This window comes from Nymphalis io, chromosome 1 (assembly GCF_905147045.1).
Source record: "Nymphalis io chromosome 1, ilAglIoxx1.1, whole genome shotgun sequence".
NCBI lineage: Eukaryota > Metazoa > Arthropoda > Insecta > Lepidoptera > Nymphalidae > Nymphalis > Nymphalis io.
Window position 1 is genome coordinate 2,554,101 of NC_065888.1, and position 26,003 is coordinate 2,580,103.

The following is a 26,003-nucleotide window of genomic DNA, read 5'->3' on the forward strand; positions in this document are numbered from 1 at the left end:
TCCTGTATTTTATTCCCTGTAAAATAGAAGCGACTTTTATTGTAAGTGAATTCTTTTAACTTAATTTTGTTACGCGTCAAGCGTCAAAGTATTGCGAGTCGATTTACTTAAAGTATATAAAATGTTGCGACGAAAGAGAAATGTACAAAGTCCCTGTAGAGTTGTATGAATAATTTTCTTAAATAAGGGTAACATTTTAGCTACCCGTATGCATTGTTATTCAGTCGACGGAGTCTAAGGCGCGCACGCCCCTCAGCTTATCGTCGGCATCCAGCCGTTGTAAATTAAATAAATATACATCTAATGAGCGGAAATATAATGCATGACTAAGCTAAGTAATTGCTTCATTGGTCAATAAAGATTTTCTGTTAAAAACCTATCGAATTACTTTATATTTCTTTACTGATAAAAAATATGTCTTAGTACTTGAAAATTCATTTTGCATTTTAACTTATTTGTACTACATGAAGTTCTTGTATTGAACATTTCACTTTGATTATTTTAATGTAAATTCCAGCGAGATTGTTACTTTTTCATTTTAAAATTAAAATATGACTATGTATCAAAAGAAAAAAAAAAGAATGCGGAAAGTTGCTGTGTAAATTAATTCTGAGTAAGAAACTTATAAAAGGTGATTTTGATTTTGTTTATGAAGATTAACGAAACACAATACCTTACGTTCTTAACAATGAGTGCTTCTTGAAAAAAATTTAGTAACTGTTAAATTTAGTTCTTATATAGATAATTACAACCAGACTCAGGATAAACAGACATGTTCATGTACACAAATGTCTGTCCTGGGTGGGAATCGAACCCACAACCTTCGGCGTGAAAGGCAAGTGTTCTACCAACCACGCCAACCGTCTCGTCAAATAAGCTACCGTGATATGACTTGTTACTGTACAGATTTACACACAGAATACAAATATTTTTTGACTATACTATTTTTGAATATAATAATCCACTCGTCACACATTCTACCGTCGAATTTAGTATTGGTGTGTTTCGGTTTGAAGGGTCAGTGAGTCAGTGTAACTAAAGGCACAAAGGACATAACATCTTTCCCAAGGTTTGTCTGGCATTGACGATGTAATGGTAAATATTTGTACACCGCTAATGACTATAGTCGGTGGTGATCACTTACCATCGTATGATGGCAATGGTATGATGGTAAGTGATGGTCGATGGATATCATCGACCTACCTGTTTCATAAAAAAAAAACGAAATTTTCAACATCACATTTATTATGAGTTGACGTCCATTCCGCCATTTTTTTAGTTTTAATTTAAAAAAAAAGTTCATTACCGATCATCAAAATTACCGCGTATTATATATTAATTTAAAAATAGTTAACATAATTGTTAGTGGCAATAATTATACTCTTGGATTTAAAGTTGAGTATCATGTAATCAATATAATACGAAACGATGAGCACGTTTTATATTGTCTGTTTTCTTTAAACAAATATCTTCAAACGAAACATCCACAGCTATTATTCGCCTTTGAGGTTCTGTCACAGTACAAATATAAGATAAATTTAAAATAAGAGTTGGGACTCCCACGTCCAGCATTAATCTGAGAACGTAAGGGTTGTTTCGTACGAAGGCTTTTGAAGCGGTCGGGCGGCCGGCCTTTGACTAGTGCAGGCGCATTTTGATAGTGCTATCGATTTCAAATATTCTGAATAGACTTTACTATTATATATTCCTTTATATCTTTTGTTGGTCATGTAATTTTGTTAAGAAATTCAAGTATCTTGATATCAATGCGTCGTATTGGAATTTTGTTGAGACTGTCTCATTTATTGTTATGGCTAGTATATTGAGGAAATATTTATTTATTTAGGATTACCAACATGACTTGCGCCTTAAGGTTAGCCCGGGCAGATTCCACCCACAATGGACTTAGTATCTTAGGAATAAGATCTTAGTTTCCAAGTTTGGAGGCGCTTTGTGTATGAAATAGTATATATTTCTTTTAATGACTGCTTCGTTGGTCTAGTTGTACATGTAAGGCCGCAGCTCCCGTGCCTCGGAAAGCACGTGTATATACGTCCCATCGGGTTATGAGAGTTAGGAAATAATGAGTTCATCTGTGTTTGCGCACACACTTGTGCACTATAATATGTCCTGTGCAGTTGGCTAATTTTTCTTCAAATTGGCCGCCGTATCTACAATCGATCTAGAGGACGGTATTTGATATTTGGTTCGTACAATAACAATTTTTGATGATTACGTTGTCTAATAAAAATTGCGCTATGTTTGGTCATTCTCTTCTCAAATCTTTACAACCGCATAAATGTATTTAAAACAAATCCGTACAAGAAATAAATATATATAATATAAATATGAATATGAAGGCGAGATATTTGCGAGCTGTGTAAGCGTTTTCCTTTGTATAGAACGAATTATTGTTCGTTTGTGACAAGATTGTGATCTATTATTATGTTATCTATTTCATTTTAATGTATGTAAGGTTTAAAGTATTATAAAGGAGTACGAGATTATCGTTAAGCATTGACCATGAGTTACCCCTTAGTTACAAATCAAATATCAGTATCAGTCTAAATAAAAAAAAAGCCGAGATGGCCTAGTAATTAGAACGCGTGAATCTTAGCTTATCCGGTGCTTAACCGGGTTCAAACCCGGGCAAGCACCACTGAATTTTCATGTGCTTAATAATAATTCATCTAAGTAATTATAATTCATCTCGTGCTTGACGGTGAAGGAAAACATCATGAGGAAACCTGCATGCGTCTAATTTTATTGAAATTATGTCACATGTGTATTCTACCAACCCGCATTGGACCAGCGTGGTGGAATAAGCTCTAAACCTTTTCCCCAAAAAGGGAGAGGAGGCCTTTGCCCAGCAGTGGGACATTAACAGGCTGTTACTGTACTAAATAAAAAAAAATGACAAAAAATGATACATATTTAAAAAAATAATAATAATGATATTTACATTAGTAAATATATTATATATTTATTGCCAGGCTAAGAACTAACAGCTTTAGTACTTGCGAAGGCTATAATATCATTCGTATAAGAGAACTAGCCAAGTCAGGCCTTAGGCTTTAATATATCATCCTAAGTTATGAGAAGAAATGATATTTTAAGTTGTTATAAAATATTTTATTTTGTTATAAAGAAATTTCAGGACTGACCATGGAAATTGGTACCCATCTCACTTCTTTTGTCGTTGAAGTCAACAACCAAGGCATATATCATAATATTGAGCTTTGGCTTTTGACTCTCATTTTACATTTATGTTTTTGATGGGATTAATCTTTTCCAAATCCAAATGAATTTTCAAAGCCAAGAATTGTTCTCATTTCGCTTTTGGTCCAACACTAGTCAATGATTTATTATTTACACGAACAGAAAAAAAAACATATAACGACATGCAAATAAAATCAAAGTTCAATGCTCTGGATATCTTGAAACGTGTCCTTTAAAAGGCATCTATTTAAATAACATCCACATATAATTAATAACTTATTTTAATAATACTTCTAAAATTTGTTACAATAAAAAATATGGCAAATATTTTTCAATATTTTTTTATAAGTGTACCTTTTTCCAGTTCTTCAGTACAAATTGGTTTAGGTATGTAGACGACAATAAGCTAAGTGTTTAAGATAGAACTTATGACTTTAACATCGCTTGTAAACCCGTTTACCATTGCGCTATTTACGTTCAATTATTAAAAATTATGGAATAATGCAATAGCTGTCATGAAAAGTTTCATGTATTACGTAAGAGTAATGTAAACAGCAACGTAATGCAGCGTTACGGCACCACAACAGGTGTAAAATAACCGCAAAGGCTACGTTTGATTAAATTAAAAACATAATTGTAATATGCATAATACGAGCTCACAGCCTCGTTGGTGTTTTGGCTGGTTCATATTGCTGGTTAAGTGCTGAAGGTGGTAAGTTCGAGGACTTTCTCGTGATTTTTTTTTCTATTGAGAAAATTTTATGCTGTTTGTTTTTAATCAAACACTAATGCAGTTTACATAAAATGTTTTATTTTTACCTTTGAACTGGATTTACCCATATGTGGAGTAATATTAGCAATTTATAATCCTAGTTAAAAGTTCTACAAACCATACATATAAAAATCGTGTATATTATTGAAAGCCCCTGATAACATTTCACACTACAAACGCATACAATTTTTCGCCACGACGACGTTACAGCGGGCATGACGAAAAGCGTGGGCGCTGTGAATATATATGCGTACTCCTAACGTCCACGTTTTTAGCCATATTTATATATATATATGTATATATATATAATATATATATATATATATATATATATATATTATAGAATAGGTGGACGAGCATATGGCCACCTGATGGTAAGTGGTCACCAACGCCCTTAGACATTGGCATTGTAAGAAATCTCAACCGTCGCTTACATAGCCAATGCGCCACCAACCTTGGGAACTAAGATTTTTTGTCCCTTGTGCCTGTAATTACACTGGCTCACCCTTCAAACCGGAACACAACAATATCAAGTACTGCTGTTTTGTGATAGAATATCTGAGGAGTGGGTGGTACCTACCCAGACGAGCTTGCTTTGTGCCCTACCACCAGTTAATATAAGACACCCTCAAGGCGGGCGTTATTTTGATCCCACGATAGCACAAATTTCGGGACAAATTTTAGTGCTCTTCACCTAGTGACGTAGTAAACGCTAATAGCAATTACAAACTTATAAAAAAGTACAGGGCAAGCGTTGCTGTCATACGTCATGATACATTTGTAACTTGCTAAAATACCGCTGTATTATATATGTTAGTTTTGTATTATAATTAATTTATAATTTCAATTATAAAACAACGTATTTAATTAATTATTTAAATTAAATTGTTTCATTCCGTCAGAATTGTATTCTTTATCCTAAAATCACAATTGAATCGACATTCTAAATTTACCGTACCGTAGCGTACCGACAAGAATTTCTAAGATATTCGCTTGCGCTGATTTATTATTATTATATATAATATATATATTTATTGAATTCTTACAACTATCGCACTGTTATATATTCCTAAGGTAGGCAATTTATTGTCTTTGTCATAGGTAACAGCTGCCGGATATACATATTTACGTATATGTTTTCAAGTAAATGTATAAATACGTAATACATCTACTTGGGACGGAAATCGACTTACGGAGCGGAAGGCTGCACTGCCAACTGCGCAAACCGGGCCAGTCAAATTTTTTTTCTTAATTTTGAATAAAATATAATACTCGATCGTATTAATCGAACATTCTATTTGTCTTTTGGCTCATGACCCCGTCCCGTTTACGAAGGCAGAGCGTTCGAGAATTTCAATTTAGGAGAAGAATGTGCCGACATAACGTGTGGCCCGAGATATTTTGATAGGACATGTTCTCCGTGAATAAATCTCTTTTAACATATTAAAAGTTTTAAACGGTTTTGTTTAATACGAGTTAAGGGAGAACCTTAATAACTGTAAGTAGGCACTACTCGTTAAAGTACATTCCATATCAAATGCTAAGACTGATTGATTTATATTTGTAAGTCAATTTGATGTATTAATAGGTAATTTGAAAATTTTTGTTACAATGAAAAACATCGCTTGACATAAATTGTAATAAAAATTTCTTTTTTTTATTAATTTAATTAAAAAAGTTGGTATATAAAATCATAAATCTTATTCCAAATCATTGAAAATTCGTGTGTGATTTGTAATAATATTTAAGATCTTGGTGGATGAGACAGTAACACGGGTCCAAGCCTAGAACAGGGCAGCTAGTTTTTAATGATTTAATTGTTACCAACATAACATTTTTTTTTTCTTTTTTATCATTGTCCTTAAAAATCAAACACAAATTTATGTCAATTTATTTATATTGTATAATTTTATATCATTATTATATTTCCAATAAATAATTATCAATGTAATATGAAATAAGCATTAATAAAGCTCTTTTAATTAATAAAACTCAAAAGGAGATTATACATATGTTAAAATATATAGAGAGATTATCCGATTATTTGGGATTTATAAATTTAATTTTTACTTAAATTTACTTTTTCTACAAATTAAAAACACATAATAATATACGATTACGATGACGATGATGTTTTTAATTTGTAGAAAAAGTAACTACTGATGTCACTATATGCATTCCGAAGTAATGGTAACTGTAGGGAATATAAGTGCTTGTTAGAGAAAACTTGAATAAAATTTATTATGATTCGATTACTGGTTTTACGACTAATCGTACGCACGTATTCGAGTGTTGTACGAACTACTCAGGGGGCTTGTTAACGAAAACGGTGATTAATCGTTTATCGTAGTTTATTAAACGAAACGGTAATAAGCCGTGGTTTCAAATGCGCGGCGATTGTTTTTATTATAATATTTAAGTTAGTAAGCACGGGAGATCCCGCAGCCTCTCCGATCCGTGCTGAGTACGGCCATCGGCCATCGCAGTGGTTTTAGTGGGTAACAATCCCACATAACCCGGTCCCCCCTCCCATGGGAGTTGGGTACCTTTCTGAAGGTTTCCACTGCGTGAAAAATAAAAGTTGAGTTACAAATGGAAACCAACCATCCTTTACATCGCCAATGTACCAACAATGCTGTCACTTATATATGTAACACGGCCAGTGTTCAAACCAGAACACAACAATACAAAGTATTGTGTTTTAAACATGCATATTACATTACATTGTAATTTTCATGTGTAATTTTCGTAAGTGATTGATACAAGATTTCGAAAATAATCAATTATAATTTGCTTAAATGTGAGTAATTTAGTTTGATTTTCTACACATTTCTAAATTTAAAATGTTATAGAGAAATCCTTTTTAAAGCTCAGTCGAGGGAAAAATTCTTGAATTTTAATATATTGACTTCGTATCGAGTGTACAGTTATGTCTTTAAGGAGAGTCCTGTGGAATTTTCAATTTGATCACGGTATGCGACCACACCGAAGGAAAGGCTGAGATCTGCATTTGGGAACAAGCCACGAAATGGGTAAGAATTCAATTTGGAACAGATATTTTGTGTAAAGGTCAAGCTTAATAGTTAAATCTCTTTCACACGAATGAGATATTCAGTACACATAATACAAAAAATTTACAAGACTATGTGATAATATCGTATTTGATATTTATTTAATCTTGTACAATGATTTAAAAGTAAGATTTTACTTGAATAAAGTATGATATATCTTCATTCACAATAAATGCGTTTTTTCATATTTTTCGGTCATGCTTCATCAATCATTCATCATTATTATTGAAAATATGAACTAGTACACTAGTATGCGTCATTATGATTCATTTTCTCTACTATCCTTAGTAGTCTTCTGATTCGTAAAGCAACCTAATGTTATCTTCTGAATTATGCCTAAAAGGCAATTCTATTACCGAAGAATATAGTACTGATGCTATATAGCGTATGTTTTGTGAATAGAAAATAATATATAAAAATATAATTTACATGTAAAGATAAGCCTGTTTTCATAAGCCATATCATTCATCCATCGCATTCATTACGACAATAAACTCCCAAATGTATTTACAAGGGATCACTTCATGAATAAATTTCGTCAACGAAAAGTTCGGTGCGTGAAATAGCGGTGGCAACTTAGACAAAGCTTAAATAAACATTTATGAGCTCCTCTTCGCTTTTAGTTAATTTCAATTCTTGCATTTTTTATTCCATAATTTTTATAAAAGAAAATATATGATAAATTGAAAAACTTATCCGTCAAGAGACACCCGGTACTGGTACATTTACCGGGTGTCTGTAATCTTCATTAAAATTGATAGTTATTGATAGAATTTATAATTAAATAAACTAATAAATAAATATTGTAAAATAAAAAATAAAAAAAAAAACTTTGTGAAAAAATAAATATACTAGCTAGCTACCTAGTCTCGGCTTCGTACGCGTAGAATAAAGGTCCAACATAAAACCTTTATATCGTATAAATATAACTCTAAATAACTTCCAATCAGCATGATTATACATCTAAAGCTCATGAATCAATCCGTCCATTGATAAAAACCGTATGAAAATCCGTTCGGTACTTTTTGAGTTTATCGCGTTCAAATCGACAGACGCAGCGGGGGACTTCGTTTGATATGTAGTGAACAGTAAAATATTAAACCTCGAAATAGAATGAAGTTTACAAAGGATTTTTTTTTTCACACACGGCCATCTGATCCCAAATTAAGCTTATACAAAGCTTGTGCTATGGAGACTAGACTGATATACAACATATACTACTTTTCTTATGTAAATACATACTTATGTAGATAATTACACCCAGGCTCAGGACAAACAGACATGTTCATGCACAAAAATGTCTGTCCTGGGTGGGAATCGAACCCACGACCTTCGGCGTGAAAGGCAGGTATCTACCAACCACGCCAACCGGCTCGTCATTTCAGCAATATTGGATGGATTTCAGCAATAGTGTTTATAACAAACATTTGTATGTTGCCAATCGAAAATATTAGTGGGGATATATATACATTTCAAATTAGAAGTGAAAAATATTTTCTAATTTTTTTCATAACTTATGAACTGTCGCTAAAAAAATACAACAGGAGTAGCGATAGTAAAATAGAAATCGTTATCGTATATATTGTTAGATATTTGTAATTTATTCTTCAAAAACAAGTAATTACTAAGTTTCTTGCTGGGTTTCTTAGTAGATTCCAAATCGTTTGTTGCTTTACGTTTATTTTTTTGTTAGTTTATTTGATGTATATTTCGATATGATTTAAATTTACCAATTTTTTTCTATCAATCGTATGTTTGTATTTTTTTTTAATTTTGCTTACGTTTGTCAATTCTACAACGGGTTTACATCACATAAAACCAGGTTTTCACAATTCGCAGTTTATTAACGCTATAAACATAAGTGAGCAGATAATACAAAAAACATGACAAGGCAGATTTTTTTTCATGGTTTTATATTATCTGTACACATATATATACATAAAGTTACATATTCATGGTAAATATACAATTATTACAATATCATCGTTTTATTTACAGAAAAAAAAATCCTCCTTTTGAAAGGAGGTATTTAACTTATGTATTACAATACATAATACGATGTTCTTATATATACTGGTATTGTTAAGCGGAATAGTGTTTGTTTTGTTTTTAGCTCGCTAATCTCAGATCTCAGTGTTAGATAGCCCGCTGAAGCCTAGCAGAAGCAGAGCAACTACGCGGAGCAGCTAATAAGGAATATAAGGAGGTCCTGAGTTCAATTCCTAGGTTGCCATCGGATTATGAGAGTGAGGGAAGAGAAAGTGCACCTATCTTTGTGCACACGCCTGAGCACTATAATATCTCCTGCGTAGTAGGCAAATCTCTCTTGAGATTGACCGCCGTGGCCGAAATCGGACGTTAATATTATAATAAACAATATAATAAATTCGCTATATGAACGAATAGCCTCTGTTCTATGAAGTAATTAGCGCTACAAAAATTCACAAAAATGATCTTTTCATTTCCAATTAAAATATATTACGAAAGCAATGAAAAGCAAAACAAAATATCTTTTATATATATATATAATTTATATACATATGTTGGAACTAAGCTAAATCTGTCTAAGTTTTATCCACGTACAGACAAAATAGTCTAGTGACACGTTACGGATAGAACGGAGGTAATTAAAAACGTGACCGTCGTCACTTGTCGTGGACAACCGTAGGGTTTTATCTTCTTTGCACACCACTCGTTTCAAAACAAACTTTTTCGCTTCGTTTAGAATTTCGAAAGGATTATTATATAAATAATAATTTATAGTAATATGCTATTTTTCTACTGAGTAAGCCGTAAGTTCCGGCTTAACTTATTTTATTTATCGAGTATCCTCGCTATGTTTAAGCATAGACAAAACTAGAAGTTGCTATTATCGTGGAATGGAAGCGTCGAAATCACGTCATCGACTCGATAGCAAACGCTACTGAAACCGCAACACTAAATTATAATAATAGTGGACATGGATCGATAAGCTTGCTCAGCAATGATATTTAGCTTACTGCTTTATATCATAATAACTCTTTAAAAGCTGAAGATGAAGAATTAAAACAAATACTTGGGTAGTCCTTACGAGACTCTAGACTTGAAGGTATCCATATTGTATCGTGTCGTACGTGTCTTAAATACGTCAATTACGTACGGGTGCAGATCTTATCGATGCCTAGCAGTTCTGTGGTGAAAAGGTGACGGTTGAACCAAATTAAATAGTTCCTGAGCACACTCTCCGAAATATATCTTGTAAATAAAACTATTATTATTCCTATTAGCGGAGATAAATTTAGGTGTTACTACTTTGTGCAAGCCCATCTGGATAGGTACGATCAACTCATCAGATATTCTACCGCCAACAACAGTATGTATTGTTGCTGTGTTGTACACAAGGGACAATAACATCTTTGTTCCCAAAGATAACTTTGGTATAATATATAAATTTGGTAGTATAAACTTACAGTGTCAATGTTTAAAGGAAGTGGTGATGTAACATCATCATGAAACCCACGAAACAGCGACTCCAGCCAGTCAATTATGAAAGAAATATTATCGTGGACATACTTGTACTTTAAAAATGAACTAAGTATTGTGTCAAACTAAATCAGATATTATGATAACAATGTGTTATAATCAGATTAGTATGGGAGGATTTAAAATGTATTATAATAACAAATCACGAATGTACTTAATTTCGTTCAAAAGCACGTGACACGAAAAAGTATTATTACCTTAAAAATGTATCTTTCTGTTTTATTAAAATAATTAACATATTAATTATAATTTTCTTAATTAAGAGTTACCGTCTCGTCAACAATTTCGTGTATAATATTATAATTACAACTGAATATTGAATTTATATTTTCAACGACATTAATTATTACTCAAAAAACGAAATTTTGTTTATATCCAATTACTGTTATAATTAGAACTATTGATCTGTTAAATTATGTTTATTTATAAATGATGTAATTACATAAAGTACTAGTCTTCTCCCGAAGATTCTACCCTCGTCTTAGGGAATGTGTAAAAAAGTAGCTTACGTTCGCCCTTAGGGTTCAAGCTTGCTTCATACCAATTCTCATTAAAATCGATTGAGTGGTTAAGCCGTGAAGCGTAAGCAACTATCTTACTTTTGCAGTTATCATATTAGTGTACATAAATAATATATATCGTGCAAATGATTTTGTGTATTGACCTTAATAAAAGACTGAAGTTTTACCAATTCGAAATTAATTTTATAAATTACTACGGCATTGTTAATTTATTTGCATCAACACCGCCAAGCGACATTAGAGAGGTGATTATCGACTCGCTGAATGGAAAGAGAATTCAGCAACCTCTCGGGACCATCTACGAAATTAACTGTAGTTGTTTGATCGTTAGAGTTATATAAAGATAAGCCTTTTTGAAGTGAAAATTTCTTTAGGCGCGTTGCGCAGGCTTATCGTAGGGGATAAACTCATGGCTTCGCGTCACCGACATGCTAATGTAAACATAATGAAAGATTGAATTCATTCATTGGTTCGTGTAACGATTAATCGGCCTAAAGGTCTGAAATACTACGATTATTCGATTGGACCGAGTTCGATTCCGACCTGAAAACATCAAGTTTCAAAATTATTGAATGACATTTGGAAAAATATTTTTTTTTAATTAATATTTTTGAAGTGAAAACTTGTTTGCGCACACGCTTGTGCACTATAATATCTCCTGCGTAGTAGGCTAATTTCTCTTGATATTGGCCGCCGTGTCAGAAATCGGTCTGGAGGACATTAATATTAATATAATGAAATCGTTGAAAGTACAAATAATTTAAGTGTATTTTAACTATTACTTATTTAAATTAAAGTGTATTATTACAATATTTTGTACCTACTACTTGGAGTGCCAGTAGATGTGGAAATTGGACAAATATATTTAACATTTTCAAGGTTTAACTTTTATCGGAAGTCCTATTTTTTTTTAAATAAAGCTCAAAATTAATTTTGTTATGTTGCAACAATGTAATAAAAATTGCCAACTTTATAATAAAATATTTTCATATTTTTATTATAAAATTAACATTCCAGATTATTTAAGAAGAATTTAAAAAAAGTAACCATATTGTCTTTATGAAACAAATTGCTCTCACTAACATGAATCATATTGTTTTATTAACCACTATCCTTCTTATAATAGCTTATAGCTCGAGGGGAAAGCTTTAAATCGACCTCTCACTTTAGAGGCAGACTTTAAGCGGGAATAAGGCATTAAAAGCAACAGACTAACGCAAAATATGTTGTTATGAAGCGCCGAGGCGCAAAACTATTTTCCGGATTATTTGTGTAACTCCGAGGCTTTCCTCGAAGTTGTGAAGAAAAATAATCGCAGCTTGAAATTTTAAAAGTCGCTCATTCCACTCAGATACAGTAGTTACATCTTAAATACTTTGCTACAGAAAAATGCAATATATAATCTAAGATTAAGGTGAACATTTTTATAAAAACTTTCAAGTTATTGCTTATGCAATAAATCAATTAACACATAAAGTGGAGATGCAAGACAATAGTAGAGACATTAATAAAAATGCCATCTTTGTTCATCAACAAGATACAGTGAACTGATCGCTAAGATGTTTACACTTCAATCGATTCTTAAAAAGTATATAAATAATTTTTAGCATAATAAAGACTTTAATATGTAAACTTTTTTTTGTTCTCGTACAAAAATATAAGTGAAAAACTTTATAAGAATATATTTTGAAAAAATGATAGAGCTAATCCGGAGAGCGAATAGTCGCTATGTTAGTAAACTTAACTAATATTATAAATACGAAAGTGAGTTTGCTTGTAACGTTTTCACGTCTTAAATACTCATCATGATGTTTGAATACAAATTTTCAATACATAAAATAATATAACACTTAACTCCATCCCTCATTATATTATATTATGAGCAGTAACTGAGTTAATATATTAATAAGAAAAATTAAAATGGCTTATGACATCTTCATTAAATTAAACAAATACAAAAACATCAAAGCAAAACTGCAAAATACAGTAAAACATTTTAAATATATTAAATTTACCTTCTCATTCCTTATTAAACCATCAAATCACGAAATGCGCTTTACAAATATTTTCAAAAACATTTATGTCTCCGAGTATAAAAATATTATTTACAATTTCAGAAGGAGACTTATATCCTTTGTTTTTGAAATGAATCACGAACTGGAAAACGATTCTTATTTTATTTATTTACGTTCACGATAATCAAACTTGTACGATCCTTCGACTAGAAATGAGAAAGCATTTTAAAATGTTATGTTTATGAAAAGTACCTAATTATATTAGACTAGCGATACGCCGTGACTTGGACAGGCATTAGATATTTTTTTATATATTATTCAATTATATATATTTATATAAAAAAGTACTGATCAATCCCAAGCGAGACTGAATAAGACATATTATTATAATGCACAAGTATGTGCGCACAGGTTTATTCACTCACTCTCAAATTAAGATACGAACGGAAATAGATTTATTAACATAAAAACCAATAACTTTTGTTAGGCTCGGGGTTTGAACCCTGGAATCTGCAGCATTATTGCTTAGACCACTAGATAACGCCGTCAAGGTTTTATTTTTCAAATATCACGAGTTTTATCTATTATATCCATATCAGTGTGTAAACTAGTAATTTTACTTTATATAAATCAGATATCAATGATGAAAGTATTTTCATATTCAAACATTTGACGTATAAATATTGAATGCATGAATCATCTATTTTGTGAAGGATTCTCTATTTAATGTGGATAGGTACTCTTTACGCTTTCGACTTTTTATATGCTAATACGTGGAACGGTTTTTAACGTATCGCAAAATACATATATTCAGTGTTGATAAGCAATATTACATCCAATGTCCATAATTCCAATGTCTATATATATATAGTTTCGTAATCAACTGTTTTATTTAATGTATTAATTTATTTAATAATTCTTGGTAATGATAATGATTATTGATTGAAATTAAATATTAAATTGCCCGGGTTTGAACAAAAAAAATTATGATTTTGGTAATAACAATATTATTACGAACACGTATTTATTAATACTAAGATGTTAAATAAATATTAAATATAGAATTTTTACAAACATAAAAAACATGCGCCATGGTATTGTAATAAAACCAATTTTAATTGTTAAATTTTATAAAAAATTTAACAATTTTTTTATATAGCATGGCTTCTCTTGAACTTTTGTTTTTCTTTTTCTTTTGTTTTAACTTGTGTTTGTCTTATCTTTTTTCCTTGTGAGTGTGCAATAAAGTTGTTTAATAATAATAATAATAATAATAACAATTAAGCCCCTTTTTGATAAAAGTATGGATTTACACTTTTGCCACTAGACCGAGATGGCTTAAAGAGATTTAATTCTGAAATGCATTCGTAGAAATCTCTCATTCTGTCGCCGCACCATGTCAAGAGGGCAATAAATAAAATAGCTCCCCTTTTCCTCTTTTACATAAAAACGCGTCCCACCAGCAATCTGCATGTTTATGAGTAAATATTCTATAAACAAGTCGGGAGGCAATACGACTCATGGTATATGTATGTTGGAGCAATATTTTGAATTGCATGCAAATAAGATAACAACGATAAATATTCGCATTGTTTCTACATTTTCCTTCTTTCAGTTTCCTTTTGAATCGTTTCATGAGTTCATCGAACTCACTATTTTCACAATACAGCGTTTTATGTTAAAAATTCTGAAATATTTTATAGCAAGTATAACTTTAATTCGACGCAATGTTCCTGCGTTATCCGCTAGGGAAGGATGGTTCATCAGATATGTCCAAACAAAACGGCTCATTGACTTTCTGATTAATTGCGAGTAAAGCCGCAGTGACATTCTGACGAAGAAAAATATGCAGGAGTTTTCTAATTGGTTTCGTCAAAGAATAAAGAAAATATTTTGAATTTTTGTTACGCAGTTATATAAAAATTCGACAAAAGCAAGTTAATTACAACATTTGCATAAGGAATCTGTACAATGTATCATGGAATGTATTATCAGTGGTATCACGTAGATACTTGCTTGGTTATTTATTTAAATTACCCGAGTGTGTCGTGTTTCACATAGGCGTAAGTAGGGATTTTGTAAAAAGGTGGTAATAAGGTATGCAAGCCCTTTTTCCTTTGTCGGCCACTTGCTTACAACGTGAGCGGAATCTTCACGAGTCGGCGCGAGATTTCTTGACTCGCATACGAGGAATACCTTCGGAGCCATATTAAACGAATTCGCAAGTATACATGCGTACGTTCTAAAAGCATTTGTCGTATACCTTTGTTTATGATGTTACTTCGCTCGTAATTCAAATTGAGTGAGGGTGATGTATGAATTCTCGAAATTATACGAGGCTTATTATAGAGAGTCAAATTTGTATCATAGCGTAAAGGTAAGGGCGGCCGTACACGGGCGGGGTCGAATGGCCGCATCATTGTGCGGACCAGCCGCGGGCGCGCGATTACAATGCCAGCGCTGTGACATTTTCGCTAATGGTTTCAGGGGTAGGCACAATAAAACGACAATACGACGCGAGATAAGGTGGCAAGTGAAAATTTTACAGCGAGATTAATTTAATTCCGCCAGGCGCGTTGTACACTCTGCAGAGCTAGGCAACTTTTTCAATGAATATATTCCCTAAATCCTGTGAAATCAATGTAAAAAAATGGTAAATCAAAAATTCAAATTAGTTAAAAAAATCCATATCATATCCATCCATCTTATTACCATAAATAACTTTTCGGGGTTAGAATAAAAAACGATTTTTGTAAGGACGAAGCTAACATGCGTGTTTTAAGCGATCTGATGTTTTGACCGTGGACTGTTTTTCAATGAGAACTTCAAGCAGCCAGCGCTTTGAGTTCTGAAAGGGTTCATCCATGTTACTCTGCCGCTTTTATATTTTTATCAACGTCGAATGAATCGCTTTAAAAATGGCTAAATATTCATTTGCAAATGTCTCGTTCAACGTATTGTATCTATTCAGATATTTTTATTTTTTACTTAAAGTAAACAATACAAACGTTTTTCATAAAATCTTTCTACAAAAATGTTGAATGTTTTCAAAAGTTGTTTTTAGTTCTTAATTTAAATTATTTACTCTAAATATATTTAACACAATAAATATCCTGACACTTAAATTTTTTATGTTCTTTTCTGATTATTATATAACAGCGCTCATGTAAAACCGAATAAGGTTATTGTTGCGTTGAATATAACTATAACCAATATCGTTTGTGTAATAAATAATTAAATTAAATACTTAATATTGTATAGACAAGATTTCTTTCATGTTATTTGACTAATGTTTATTTAAAATATATTTATATTTTTAGATTTCGTTAATCCGTAGAAATACTAGATCGTATATAGGATCACTTTCATGTCTGCCTTCATCTTCTTCTTCGTCGTGACACTCTTGTCAGAGTGGTCGTGATCGCCTTGAAGTATTATAAATTATTCGGCGCAGATGTTATTCGCCTCACGAGCCTGCGCCATATGTCCCTGTCAGTGGTAAGCCTCGTGCGTTCATGCAAAGGACCGCCAACAGTTGTTTTTATTTGGTCGGTCCATCGCATGGGCGTCCTTCCACGTGGTTTGATGCCATCCACCTTGCCTTGAATAACAAGGTGCTCAATGGAGTCATTTCCTTGCCGGGAGACGTGCCCAATAAATGTTAGTATGCGCTTTCGAACCAGCGCCGAAAGACGCTGTTTAATGCCGAGTTCTTGAAGAATGGAGATATTGGTGCGAAATTCGGTCCACGAAACTCTTAACATTCGTCTCCAGCACCACATCTCCAGAGCATAGATCTTCCTTTTTTTCGACCTGCCGCAAAGTCCACGTCTCCGCAGCGTATAGAAATATGGGGAAAACAAGCGTTTGTACGAGCCGGATCTTATTTGCTTTGGTAATGTTTCTGTTCCTCCATATTTTCTTCAGCCTCTCCATTGCAGTTCTTGTAATTGCCATACGTCGCTTGACCTCATCTACGCATCCGCCATTATTCGATATTAAAGCTCCCAGATATATACAGGATTGGACGACCTCACAGTTTACAATCTGTGTGAGTGAGTGAGTGATCTCGGGCGAGTTGTTTTTCGCCCGGTCTACAATAATCATCTTCGTTTTACTGCGGTTAAGCTTTAATCCGAATTCTTGGCATACGCACTCCATTTTAAGAAGCAATTCTTCCATAAGAACCGCGTCAGACGCAAACAGGATCGTGTCGTCGGCATAGCGCAAAATCGTAATCTTGCGCCCACCAACTGCAACACAGTCACTCCAGTCCTCAAGCGCAATGCGCATTACCAGTTCTGTGTAAGCATTGAACAAGAACGGTGATATTATGCATCCTTGGCGAACTCCGGCGCTGGGATGAAAGTCTTTAGATAAAACATCATCCGTCCGCACGGATGCAGTCCCATCTTCGTAAAGACGTCTAAGAAGATGAACTAAGTGTTTCGGTGTATCCATATCCAGTAACACCCTCCATAGTCTGGGCCATTTTACTGAGTCAAATGCCTTTGAGAAGTCAACAAAGCAAATATAAGTAGGCTTGTTAAACTCTCGTGCCTTCTCTATTATCGAACAATGAGGATCTGTTCACGTGTACCCCTTCCTTTTACAAAACTGGCTTGTTCTGGTGCAATTTCCTTGGACAGAAAGTTCTTCAGTCGTTCATTAAGTATGTGTAGTAAAATTTTACTAGCATGAGGTATGAGGGCTATAAGGTGGTAGTTGCTACACTTCTTAGTTGAACCCTTCTTGTGCAAAGGAATGAAAACCGTGTGAGACCATTCTGTAGGCCATGTTCCTGAATGCCATATCTTGTTGCATATGTTGTGGAAGATATTGACACCTATGTCGCCTAAGGCTCTTGTAGTTTCGATCGGTATAGCATCTCTTCCTGTGGCTTTCCCCTTCTTTAGAAGCATAATGGCGGCTTTTACTTTTGATCGAAGAATGTCTGGTTTTCATTTCCGGGCTCTGTATCAGGAAGTTTTTCGACTGGTTGTCCTGGAACAAGGACTGGCAGTATCGCTTCCAAACGTCAGTTATATGGTTTAGCTCATTGACCACTCTACCATCACTATCTTCAATGACCCAGGTCTTGGAAGGAAGTTTCTTTGTGATGGATCGAATTTTATGATAGAGATCTCTGGACTCATGTCTATTTGCATGAGCATCCTGCCTGTGCTGCCAGTGCAACCTGCCTGAATTTGTGCTGACAGTTTGTTTAAGTCGCCAATGCCTGCACCTGTTGACTTTAGCGTGCGTCTCCGTTCAACTAGTTCTAAGGTATTATCTGACATCCAGTGTTGTCGCTTGCATGTTGCAGCTGATGATCCCGAGACCGAAGCAGACTCTATTATTAGTTTTTTGGTTCGGTCCCACAACCTCTCAGGCGTCTCCTCTGTAAAGTCTGCATTCGCCCATTCTACCCACTTCTGTTTTGCAGCAGCGTAAAACTTTGAGTTGTCCTGAACTTCAATTCTTCTCTGTTTTTGGTGACTTCGAGCCGCTTTTAACTTTAATTTAAACTTTGAAATTAGAAGTTGGTGGTCAGATCCACAATCTGCCCCGGGTAATGTATGGGCATTTCTAATTGATGTTTTCCATCGCGATCTAATTAGGATATAATCTATTTGATTGTGATATTTACCATCTGGCGATGTCCATGTGTATAGCCTGTGAGGATGGTGCTGGAAATGGCTATTGGCTATCACCAGGTCATTTTCATTTGCAAACTGTATGAGACGTTCTCCTCTTTCGTTGCGTGTTCCAAGTCCAAATTTGCCCACACAATGTCCAGGCTGGTGAAAATTTTCTCCAATTTTGGCATTGAAGTCGCCCAGTATTATTAGAGTTTCTCTATTAGGTACTTTAGCGAAGGAAGTTTCTATTTCAGAATAGAATCTCTCAATGTCCTCTTCACTTCACTTCACTTGCAGTGCTAGTAAGGGCATATATCTGCATGATGTTCAGATTCACTGGTGATGCTTTAAGTTTGACACTTAATATTCTGTCATTCACTGCTTCAAAGCCAATCACACTCCAGCTCCTCTTGTGGACAGGTACTAATAGAGCTACTCCATTCTGGCTGGCTGGTGTAATTTCCAGAAAAGTATACGGCGTGGGAATCAGTGACGAAATAGCCGTTGCCTTTCCAGTGGGTTTCACTGAGTCCACAGATGTTAAGACCGCATCTGATTATCTCCTTTTCCAAGATAGTAAATTTCCCAGGGCTGAGTAGTCCGCGCACATTCCATGTCCCTATTGTTTGGATTTGGCGTAGCTTGTAATATGTTCCAGTTGCTGAATTTCCATGGGGAGCCTGGTTCCCAGCTACCCCGTGGCCGGTAACATATTTCACACTGCCTGCCCCGGACGCAGAACGGCGCTGGTTCCTACGCGGGTCGCATGGCAATCGTATTCTCTCTGTTCGTAGTTTCATGTTGACTTTCTTGGGAAGGATAGTTGCAGTGGTTTCCCCTTGCCTTCTGCACCAAACCTTTTGGAGATTATTTGTATCCCCAGGCTGTTGAAGCCTCTTCTGTCAGGTTACCCAGCCAGGTCTTAGTGGTTATACCGCCACAGCTCGGTCGCCAGAGCCTCGTCAGTTATCTAGCAGGGGGCACCACGGGCAGGCGAGGTTGGCGTTTGGGGTCGACTAGATGGTATTGTCTGCCTATCTGTCTGTAATAGCCTATTTTTTTAATCTTTTTGGAAAAATGTTGTAATTTAGTAATTATAGTAGTAGTAAGTAGCCGAGATGGCCCAGTGGTAAGAACGCGTGAATCTTAACCGATGATCGTGGATTCAAACCCGGACAAGTACCACTGAATTTTCATGTGCTTAATTTGTTATTATAATTCATCTCGTGCTCGACGGTGAATGAAAACATCGTGAGGATACCTGCATGTTTTCACTGAAATTCTGCCTCATGTGTATTCCATCAACTCGCATTGGGGCAGCGTGGTGGAAGTTGCTCCAAACCTTCTCCTCGAAAAGGGAGAGGAGGCCTCAGCCCATATAGCCCATATAGCCCATTCAACAGTTGATTATTATAAAATTGAGGTAACGAAAGAAATCTATGTGTCACAGCTGGGCAAAAGAGATGTAAAGGATTTTTTCACCATTGAGTTTTCCGATTTTTTCCTTAAGCACCAAGCACGAGATCAATCATAAACATAAGTTATGTACATTGCAACAATACTCAGTATTGCTTATCCGGAGGTGAACCGCAATATTCGATGAAGATTTATATGTTCTAGCCACTGGTCTCAGTTTTTTTTATATGTTTTTAACGTAGTATATTATTATTATTCAATTAACACGATCCATCGTCGTCAACTGTCCTGGTCAGTCCACTGCAGGATGTAGGCCTCTCCAATGGCACGCCACTGAGCTCGATCGTCAGCTCTTCTCCTCCAATCCCTGCCTAAGGTTATTTAACTGAAGTTGGTTTGCTTGGAATATTAATATTTTGTTTTAGATTTCGTAAATCCGACAAAAAAACACTGGTTCGTTTATGACATCACTCCCGTGCCTCTCTATCTGTCCGTAAAAGTTTATTTTGTCAGAATCTATTTGAAAAGAAGTTGAAATTATGTAATTGTTGGTAAGCAACTTAATTCAAGTCAAATACTGTGAAAAAATACGATTATTATTTGTTTACTTATAAGGATAATGTATAATGCAAGCGTACCTTAATAAAATATATGAAATTTCAAATCTTATAATAAAGCGACATATATCTGTTATTAATGTTTCAAGCTCGAAAAGTAACGTTTTTCTCTCTGGCTACGCGGACCTAATTAGGTACTTTTGTTAATTAATTTTCCTTGACTTGCTTTAGCAAACATTCAGGTAATTTAAATATTTTAATAAAAACAATATTACATATTGTTAAAGTATCTTTGCAACGTAATTAAATATACTAATTTAATAATTAAAGATTCAGTTAGTTTATTAAATTTTTCTATATATTTGTGCGTACAGGAAAATTTTGAAAGGCATTTCGTTTTGATTTAATGTTATAGTTAGTTTTAAAATAAAATAAATGTGGCAACAATAGCGACGAATAAACATTTTTGCGGACTTATTTCACTCTCACCTCTAGTTTCTGAAACGCTGACCAATGCTACATTAATCATGGCTATTGGTCGATAGAAGCCGATAACGCAAAAGCTGACTAATGAGCGTGCAGTATTTACTCAGTTAATAAATATCATATTGGTCAGTTTTAAAACAGGGGGGGGGGGGGGTGTTATTGGTAAATATTCGTATTCCTTTTTTAAATTTAAATGTTAAATATAATATAAACAGGCAAAGACAAAACAGTTCAGTACATTTATTTTCTGTTTGTCAAACTCTTTTTTTTTCGTTTAGTAGCTATTGCTAAGCTTTTGTATTATGAATAAAAGAATTGGTAATAAGAGTAGAAAAATAGATGTTCAAAAGATGAAAAACGATTTAATATGTTGAATAAAGTTTAGGGTCGTATTTGGAACACTAATAAAAACTAATCAGTTACATTAATTTTTTTTTGAATCAGCTAAAAAATACATTGAATTCAAAATATAAATGAATGTGTAAGTGAATGAGTTATATATTTACACGACTCTTAGTAACAAAACAACTACGCTTCCATTAAAGTAAATATTTTTAATTTAACTTGACAACTGACGGTTTGCCGCCTCATATCATATAAACTGCTGCCGCCATAATCTTTTGTGTTAATGTTTTTATAACCGCGCAAACGGGCCGTGTATTGTCATAAAGTAGAAATTCACGCAAACGCTGCGAAAGCTTGCACTTTGTTAGATGAAAACTGCAAAACTCTGGATGGACTACACAAATGTCGTAAATGTACGGTACTGTATTATTTGGCAATCTCGCTGTTGCATTTACATTTAGTGCGGGCAAAGTGCTATCACAAAAACGTGGTATGTCGCTTTATGAAGCGTTAAATGTTTTAAATTTATTTATTATATACTTATTCGTATAATAATACGAATCGGTATATAATTCGATACAACGCCATCTAGCGGTGATATACAACGTATTGGATGATATAAACACTTCACTCGTAACAAACAAATATATATGCTAAATTTTTGTAATTGCTCAAAGAGTGTCGAATTAATTTAAAAACTCATTTTTTATTGTTCTCTATTAAAGATGTTTTGTTTTATTAAAATTGTAGTTAAAACCGTTCTAGTTGGCTAAATTGATTGGAATTGGAATTTGTTCCAATCTTATAAAATATTTGTATTTCACTAGAAGTTGGCATTTGGCCATTTGTCTTGGCAGATGGACAGACAGATGGCCACGGTGAATGAATTTATACGAATACGGGAACGCTCACTGGTAGAATACCAAAATTTTAAAGCCAGTCAATTCATAAGCAAATTCTAAATGCCTAAATTTATCGTTTTCGACTCTCCTTCGTGTGTTTGTGAGGAAAAAACTTTTGAAGTAATACAAGTGTTTTAAATTTAGTGAATTAATTAGACAATAAATATTTTACCTATAAAATTGACTTGTAGTACTGCCAGCACAAGTAGACGCGCAAGAGGTCCTCCGCCTCGCGCACGTGCGCCCGCTGCCATGTTGCTTCAGCGGGCTACCGTCCTTCGCTGCCATCTACCACCGACCATCAGTTCTTGGCACCTTAAACTTTCCATTGTACTGCATACACTATAGCTTCTATTTAAGTCCATGATTCATGTTCTCCTGCAAAAATGAAATTCAATATATGATTATTGTTTTAAATTTTTAGCGTTCCTAAACATTTTCTATTAAAATGTTCTTAACTTAATATATAAACGAATTCCAACATTTTTTACATTTCCTTTAAGTTCTACCAATCATGTGATTTATGTTTATTATATCGTTATTTGCAATAACCGCAATAGTTTACTGGGTAGGACGCAACCTGGAGCAAGTTGTATTTAGAATCGACCTCGTGATAGGCGTTGAAGAAAAAAAATTGTAAGAAAACATGCGTTCATAAATAATCAGGGCCTTTACCCAGTAGTGGAACATTTGACGCATATTACTTTGCACACTTATAAACGAGCCATGTTATCAACATGAACAGCACATCTTAATTAAATAATAATATTACTTAGCATAATTTGAATAAATGCGGCGCGTCGTATGTGTGTATATTGTGTAGTAACGTCATGAATTCTAACTAAAATATTCTTACGATATAGTTATGGTAATTTATTTTTATTCATATACGGACTGCGAGAAAACAGTCGAACGTTATCTAATATATGAGTAAATGCGGCATGGGAGCTGCGAGTACGTGCGGTCTGTTCTAAAGGAATTTGATATCAAAGATTCGCTCGCGGCCTCGTAACGTAGAGAGATAAAATTAAATCATGTTTCGCCTGAAGTTACGTTTATTAAAATTCACTTAATATTTTTTTATTAAAATATAAAGTTTGTCATGTCTTAAGCCTGTTATCTTATTGACATCATGAGGTACGAGAGAAAATTACGTGACTTTATATCAAAATATTTGAAAATCGAACTTCGATCACAAATCACTACGATTAAGAACTAGCCAACTGTGCAGGAGATTGTATAGTGTACAAGTGTGTATATGAATACAGGTGCACTTTTGACTTATTCGATATCCGACATGATCGGACAGATATCAGGCGCAGTACCAACGGTTATCCGAAACACACGAGTGTAACACTACCGACTTCCTTCGGGCTAAAGAATTTCTCTACAGAAAAACTTTAAAAGTTTATATTGGCCTATACAAATGTATCAACTAGCAACTAGACCAACGAAGTCGCCCATGTGGTATTGATACGCGTTAACTCTATTGTCAATATGCTGCTAATCATGGGACTTAAGATGTCCTTTGTTGGTTGTTATTGCAATGGCTTACAGCTTTCACGCCGGAATACAAGTGAGCTAGACGCTATCAAAATAAATTGTTTCATAGTTACTCAAAGTTCAATTAAATATAATAAATTCCATTTCTTAAGAAAATAAATAAAAGTATTTTTAAAGAAAACAAAACTTGAGATAGTTTTCAATAAAATACTTACTACCAACAACTTCAACGTGTAAGCTTTTAAAGCCACTGGTATTGCTCGACTGTATTTTTACAACGAGACTTGAAATTTAGCAGTATTTCCACAATTGATTTATATATATAAGATTTGATTTTTCGATTTGTGGCGATCGATTTGCTTACATCGCCAATTCACCACCAACCTAGGTAGCTGAGATGTTATGATCCTTGTGCCTGTAGAACATACATACACATGTACATATGTTTTTTTTAAATGTATTTACAGTATTTACAACATTCGTTATTCTATCATATAAAGTTTCTCCAAGAAACTAAAATTGTTCACTTTTGTATTGTCAGCTCGCGACAGAAGTTTCTGTAATTACCTCAAAGTGTGGATAAACAAACAAAGTTGTGTAGTTGATGGTGAATTCAGAATGGCGAGCTGTTGCATAACAGATAAGAATTAGTAGAGTATTTTAGTAAATGGGATAGAAAAATTACAGGAACGTTGAGATATCATGCGTAAGCCCAATGGCTTTACATGCTTTCCGAGACGTTTTTTTTTTATTAAATAGGTATTTTTTATAAAATAAGTAGGCGAACAAAGCCACCTGATGCTAGACATTGGCATTGTGAGAAATGTTAATACCAAGTACTGCTGTTTTGCGCTTGAATATCTGATGAGTGGGTGGTACCTACCAAGACGAGCTTGCACACAGTCCTACCACCAGTAGGGATGTGTAACACTACCAACTTCTTAGTTCAGTTCTGCTTCTGAGAATTCCTTACCAGAATAACTAAATATAATTGTTATGGAAACAATCCGGGATTCAAATCTGTGATCTTAGGTTGGCATCCCTATAACTCAGTCTCTAGAAAAGTTTTAATAAATTTATGAAAACATTATAATTAAGGTATTGTTTTAATATTCAACGTTAATTATATTAAATTTTCCGAGTTATGAACTTGATTATAACAAACACAAAGGTTCAACGTCGATAAACTTTTTCTTCGAACAAAAATATTTACGAATTAAAGGCAAAAGTCTTGAAGAAACAAGGAATGGCAACTTTGAAAAAACTTTTCTTAAATTAAATGAAAGTAAGATGTACAGATAAATCAGCTTGCAGACGTTTTTGTGTTTTGCTGTGATATACACAGTGATGTGATGAAAAAACCGAAATAAACCTGTTTGCACTACATACCACGTGCTTAAATGTACATATATATAATTTTTTATTTTTCTGCTGACTGCACTACTACAAATAAAAACCGTATTTATGAATAACATACAATGTCGCAAACGATAATATTGTGATAACCAGTGGTTAGAACGTGTAAATTTTTACCACGTATAGCGAGTTCGAATCGGTGTAGATGAGGAAACTTGCTTTTTTCGTTTTGTCACACGTGTACCTATCAACCGTCATAAGAGCAGCGTGGTGGAATAAGCTACAAATCATTTCCTTAAATGAAAGCCTTAGGTGGGACATTTATAAACTGTTCAAATAAGAATAACCCTAAATTAATTTAACAATAACAATAGTTGTAATTAATAATATAATGTTATGATGCTGTTAAGTATTTTTTTAAGTCGAAAAAAATCTGTAAATCTGTATATAACTATAACTAGACTGCTTTAAAAATATGCATGATTACTCCGTAGAAGAATCATAAAAATCGCGCATATTTAAAAAAAAAACACGCATCGACAAAATTGGGAAAAACTGAGAACGCATTTTTTAATTATAAGACTATTTTTATTTTATTACATAAATTATGTTAGTAATTCTAGATACTATCTAAGCCAATAATAGATATTAAATCAATGTGTTCCCGCCGTAGACT

General features: G+C 33.8%; 1 protein-coding gene across 2 annotated transcripts in view; it reads right to left on the minus strand.

Moving 5' to 3' along the window:
- LOC126771961 (lachesin-like) overlaps positions 1 to 22,800 on the minus strand; it is a 77,846-nt gene extending 55,046 nt beyond the window's left edge. For both annotated transcript variants that reach the window (XM_050492167.1, XM_050492158.1), the window contains exon 1: positions 22,641 to 22,800. In XM_050492167.1, coding sequence (XP_050348124.1) covers positions 22,641 to 22,722 — 82 coding nt within the window. In that variant the 5' untranslated portion in view covers positions 22,723 to 22,800. The remainder of the gene's footprint in view (positions 1 to 22,640) is intronic.
- Positions 22,801 to 26,003: the final 3,203 nt, after the last annotated feature.